General features: G+C 31.8%; 2 protein-coding genes across 2 annotated transcripts in view; both read right to left on the bottom strand.

Annotated features, from left to right (window-relative positions):
* The window catches only part of LOC106776568 (G-type lectin S-receptor-like serine/threonine-protein kinase LECRK2), a 2815-nt gene extending 2508 nt beyond the window's left edge, over window positions 1-307 (bottom strand). Inside the window, exon 1 of the mRNA XM_022775710.1 lies at window positions 2-307. Coding sequence (XP_022631431.1) covers window positions 2-91 — 90 coding nt within the window. The 5' untranslated portion in view covers window positions 92-307. The remainder of the gene's footprint in view (window position 1) is intronic.
* Window positions 308-853: 546 nt separating this feature from the next.
* On the bottom strand, window positions 854-3309 carry LOC106776567 (G-type lectin S-receptor-like serine/threonine-protein kinase LECRK4). The gene has a single exon (XM_022775623.1). It carries the CDS (start codon window positions 3307-3309, stop codon window positions 967-969), a length of 2343 nt encoding a protein of 780 aa, XP_022631344.1. The 3' UTR covers window positions 854-966.
* Window positions 3310-6000: the final 2691 nt, after the last annotated feature.

The following is a 6000-nucleotide window of genomic DNA, read 5'->3' as shown; positions in this document are numbered from 1 at the left end:
TGATGCTGGTGTTTGGTTGTACAATGGCATGGAAACCATTCAGAAATGAAAGTAGTAGGAGAATGGAAGGGAAAAAGATAGCCAAAGACATTGGATTTGCTTGAAATGAATGTGGTGTGAATGAAAGGTGTATAAATCATCAACTAAAGAAGTTGACCTGAGGAATCTTCTTTTTAGCCATGCTAACTTTAGTTGGATGTAAACTTGCAACCCATCAAAGTCCATAGAATTGTGCATTAATGACTTAGTAAAGGTAACTGTAGTTAATATGTATCTGACAATTCAATTTTCCCCTTTAATAATGAAACCTCCAAGTTGTTAAGTTTGGCTTGCTTTTCACACATTCTTCTCGTTCAATGGATCAAGGCTGAGTTGAAACTGCAGAAAAGAAATGAGGGTGAACACATTTATTTCACTTTTGTTTGTATGAAAGGTCATTTGAAATTTATAGACATAAAATACCACTAAAAGTTCATCTTGGACATTGTTGTACGCAAAGGAAAAGAGTTTGTTTGATGTTCCGTAATAGATAAGTTGAACATCTAAAAGCATAACAATACCTTCTATAGATTTTTTTCATCTAATCCTACTCAAGATTGAAGGCTGTGTATCGTTGTAATTAAACACATGAGATAAAAATAAAGTTCGGTTATGAATCATGGTCCAACCTCTCATGATTCCATCTGATTAAGGTTCAATATTTACAACTTCATCTTAAAATCTGAAATCTCAATTAAAATAGATAAGTTGTCCAAGAATTTCAGAAAGATGTTTTGATACCAAAAGTTAAGAGTTCAACATAATCGAAAGGTAACAAAGTGGGAGAATTCCGTTGGTCAAGTATGTTAGAACAATCAGTGTTACCATAACGATCAAATGGCATGCAAAAGTTGAAGACAAGGCAATCTTATACAAATTTAGAAGACAAGAAAATTAATGTAAATTTTCATGGAAAATTTTTGCTATCTATGAGTCTATTGTTGGGACTCCCACTCCGACATTTCCTTCCAACATCTGTACCACAATTTTCATAGACGGTCGAAGAGTTGGATTGGGGTTTACACAACATAATCCAACCATTGCCATTCTTTCAAACCTCTTGATATCACTTTCAACTTCAAGATGATGAATAACTGGTGCTCTTAAATTGTTTTCTTTTGCCAGATACATAACCCAATCTATTAGTATCAAGTCATCACCCATTGTTTCATCCTCAATTTGATGCAACTCGATGTGTTTTCTGCAAAATATGATTTCCAACAACATCACACCAAAGCTGTAGATATCNACCTTTGTAGTAACAGGTGCATTTTTTAGCCATTCTGGTGCCATATATCCCACTGTTCCTCTAGCATTGGTGTTTGTTCGAGTTTTATCCTTCATTAGCAACTTTGCCAGTCCAAAATCTGAGATCTTTGCAGTGTAACTAGAGTCAAGCAGAACATTCTGAGGCTTTATATCACAGTGGATGATTTGATTGTCACACTCTTCATGCAAATATAACAAGCCTCTTGCAATTTCAAGCACAATTCTGACTCTACTCTCCCAGCTGGGTTTATCCCCTTCCCCGAAAAGGAAGTTGGATAGTGTTCCTTTTTCCATTTTCTCATAGACCAGAAGCCTATGACTCTGTTCATTGCAAAAGCCCAATAGCCCAACAAGATTTCTGTGATGAGTGAGAGCAATAACTTGAACTTCTGTCTCAAATTCTTTATCACCTTGGTCTTCTACTTGCTCCAGTTTTTTGACAGCAACCTGAACCTGTTGACCTTCCAAGTTTAAAATCCCGCCATATACTGTACCATAAGCTCCTCGACCAAGTTTGTCTTTGAATCCATTTGTTGCTTCTCTCAGCTGTTGGAATGAAAATACCTTTAGATTGATATCCATAGGCTTTGTCTTTGGCTTTGGTGGTGCTTCTTTGTGCATGAGATGCTGATAAAATGGGTGATGATAAATGGCAGTAGCTATAAACAATGCAGCAAGCAGTGAACAAGAGACGAGAGCCACTATCAAAACAGCCAAAGACGATGACTCCTTATCATTGGCAACCCGAGGAACTTTAACCAGCATCACACTATTACTAGTTTTAGGGAAGATTCTTGCGGCATTTACAATTGGCCATTTTTTCTTAAAGCAATTATTGCCAAGTGAAACGGCAACCATGCAGAGACAATCAGCCAACAATTCTTTCTTGCATGTTTCCTGATCCACGCCACTCAAGACTTGTAGATCAAAAAAAACATAACCATGGTTTGGTATATCAGCATGTTGAATCTCTTTCACTTCCACCATAAAGTTAGAGCCAGAAGAATTTCCAGCACACAAGTCCTTAACCTCACTAAGATAGCACCCCTTGGAGGGTGCTGTTGGATCCAAAGGAGTATAACCAGGTAAGCATCCACAGGTATATGTATGGTTGTCGGAATCAGTTGTATTGCAAAAGCCATACACCCCACAAAGGGCAGTCACAGTGCAAGGCTCTGTTACTGCCTTCCACACGGATCTCCACTCACTTCCATTCTCTTTAAGGTAAATCCACTTTTGAAAGTTTCCCTTGTCATCCACCACCACACGGTGATAGTAATCTTCGATTGCATCCTCTACCTCGGTGGTCATGTTAAATATAATTTGGTGGGTTGCATTGACCGCGTAAAGAAAAGCTGTTGTGTTGTCGAAAATAATTCTCACACCTGTGTTTTGGACAGTGTCACTCCACCAGTAAGCAGAATCCGTGAACCGGTAAGCTTTAAGAAGAATGTTGCCATCAGATTGCTGAATCTCCAAACTGTATTGTCCAGTTGAGTAGTCAACTGATCCATTGGCATTGGAGTAGAGATTTCGACTGGCATTCAAAGTTTGGCCTAATAGAAGAGTATCCGTGGGTGAATCAAAGCTCTGCCATATAACGTTGGAAAGTGCATTCTTCAAGACCAAATTCCCGTCATTCTGCATCACTGCTGATGCTGTGTTTGATCCTTCGTAGATGGAAAATGAAGTCCCATTGAGAGGTTGGAGCACAAATTGGCCACTTCGTGTGAGATTAATGTATGATCCAATTTCAACTGGGTTGTCACGGTTTGCAGACCAAACCAATGTTTTATTTGGAATTTTGTCAAACCAAATTCCAACAAGATAGCGGCCACTATTGAGGTGATAGAATCCAAAGGCATAATCCTCAGAGGATGATCGCCAAGATGAATTGGTACCAGCCACGATGGTGGACCCCAGTTGGACTGAGTTAGCATCAATCCCATAAGCAAAGGAAGATAGAAGGAAGGCAACAAAGAGAAGAAATTGGATAGCCATTTTTGGTAGGAAAGAGCTATGCAATGCAATCAAAGCTGAAGCTGTGTCGTTGTAATATATACATGCATGCGTATGCTGAATGAATATCATGAATAGTGTGCCAGCACACTTCACGACAATTATGCTGTGGAAGACTTTAGGCTACTAGGTTTGCAAAGTACTATATACTTGTTAGATTTTTCGATACTAGATTTCTGGGTGTCTGTACTTATATATTTATTTATCGTACATTTATCAATGGAACACCTTGTTCTTAATTATAAATAACTACAAATACATTGTTTGAAGCTTAGAATGAGAAATGGAGTGAAGTGTTTATGGATTGTTCATGAAACACTAATTAAATTCACATGTTATTAATTCTCCCTAATTTGCAGCCACCATGACATCATCAAATGTAGATTCAAAGTTGCCAGTGCTAGTTGTCTTGTCCGATTAATTAGATGAAAACGAATGCACTCATTTCCATTGACTCTGCCATGTTAAAACTGAAGTCCCAAAGTCAATACCTTTTTCTATTTCCAATTTAAAAGTTCAACTACTTCAATGGGATGGATATAGATGAAGGCCTAGTTGATGCTGCAAACCAATAAGGGAAAACACATTTATTTCACTTTTGAATGAAATGTATTGAAAGACTTACTCGGTATATGATCTACGTCACAGAATTAAAAAACCAGAGGTAGAATAACTTCTACAAATGAATGTATGAATACTATTTCAAAAAATGAAATGAGAAAAGTTAACCAAATACTTTAATGAATTGTTGAACCAAATTTTCGTATTTCAATTTATACTTTTCTTAAATTATCTTTAAAATGTCGTGCATTAAGAATATTTTATATTTTTTAAGAAAATAATAATATTTTGTTTTTCGTTTCTTGAGATATAGTAAAGTTTTCTAATAATTAAATGTTTTTTTTCTCTTAGAGTAAGTTTTTATTATCGTCTTCTCTACATAAATACGATAGTTTTGTCTATAATGTGAAAATAACATGAAGACTAAAAGTATTTTAAGAAATTGACAATTTCTGAAACAAAAAGTATGAAAGTATATTTAAAGAAGGCGAGGAAGTTTATACTAAACAAACATTTTCATCGTATTTACATAATCTATAGTTATATATAAAGAAAAATTTTCTTTTTCATATATATATATATATATATATATATATATATATATATATATATATATATATATAAATTATAAATTAAACATCTAAATAATCGTTAACTTTAATTAAAATAATTACATTTCTAATTTTATTTTTCAAATGGCCGTCAATTTAAATTTAATTTTCTTTTTAAATTAAAACAATCATTTTAAATTATTATTTATTTAAGTTTAGTTAATTTTTTAAATTAAATTAATTATCTAGATTAAGAAACACACATGTTTATATAAGATGTGTTTCCACTAAAATATCTATAAAAAAAAGTATCCCAATTCACTTGATAATCTCAAACTTTACTATTATCAACTCAACTAAAAATGGATAATATTATATTGATAAATAAGAAAAAAAGAAAAATTAGTCCACAAAAAAAGTGCAACTTTTATTTAATATTTAATTTTACTTTGATTTAACACAACTGAGTCTTACACTCAAAATATTTTTGAACTACAATAAAAAATATTTAATTAACTAAACTAATACGAAAAGATAAACATTCAAAGTTTATTCAAAGAAAATCCAACTTCAACATTTGTAAATGACAAAGTATGGTGTCAGCTGGGGTTAGGGTCTATAAGCTACAGACTGTGGGGGTTTCATAAAGTAAAAACATTGTTATAAATAGTTATGGATTAAATATAATTTATATGATTCATAAAGTATAAGAATAAACTATTTTATAATTTAGTTTAGATATAAAATATGGTTTTTTATATAATAAATTAATTGCAAAAGAAATAAATTAATCTTATTTTTAATGATAGAAGTCAACCTTCTACTTAATTAAAATAATTTCATTATTTTATAAGATACACAACTTTACTTTTCCTTAAGATAGAAACTGTCTAACTTCTTTATTAAAAAAACTAACATAATCCGTCATTCCTAAATTTTTATAATAATAATTTTTTTAATTATAATATTTAAATATAATAAAAATTTAGAAACACACATGCCATGTTTATGTTTATGTTTCTAGTACTAATAACAAAGATAAATAATATGATTCAACTTAATACGATCAATTTAACATTTTATTCCTAAAATATCTAAATGTAGTTATTTTAAATGGTGGTTGTATTTTTAATTTTAATTCTGTAACTTTTATCACAAATAAATATAATTTACATTTTTAATAACTAACAAGGATATTCATTAATATAAAAAGTGAGCAAATGTAAAAATATATTGAAAAATTAGAAGTATAAAAGCAACAGTATAGTATACTTAATAATACGTCTATATTTCTCATAAATTATTTTTATATTATGTTATCTGATCTCTCTTAAGTTGCCATGTTGCCAAGATTTTCTAGCGGTTGTTAGACTTTCATACACAAGTTACTCTAAAAATAACTAATAGAGAAAGACAATTATTCTTATCTTGATCTATCACGAAAAAAAATACTAAAAAAAACTAGTCAGTGATTCTTTCAAAAAATTACTCTTAGAATATAATAAACATATGTGCGTGTATGTATATAATACGTATATTTTGAGAGATGAAAAATAAAGAG

The sequence above is a fragment of the Vigna radiata genome, chromosome 11, assembly GCF_000741045.1.
Source record: "Vigna radiata var. radiata cultivar VC1973A chromosome 11, Vradiata_ver6, whole genome shotgun sequence".
NCBI lineage: Eukaryota > Viridiplantae > Streptophyta > Magnoliopsida > Fabales > Fabaceae > Vigna > Vigna radiata.
Note: the sequence above shows the minus strand (reverse complement) of the source record. Positions and strands in the feature narration are given on the sequence as shown.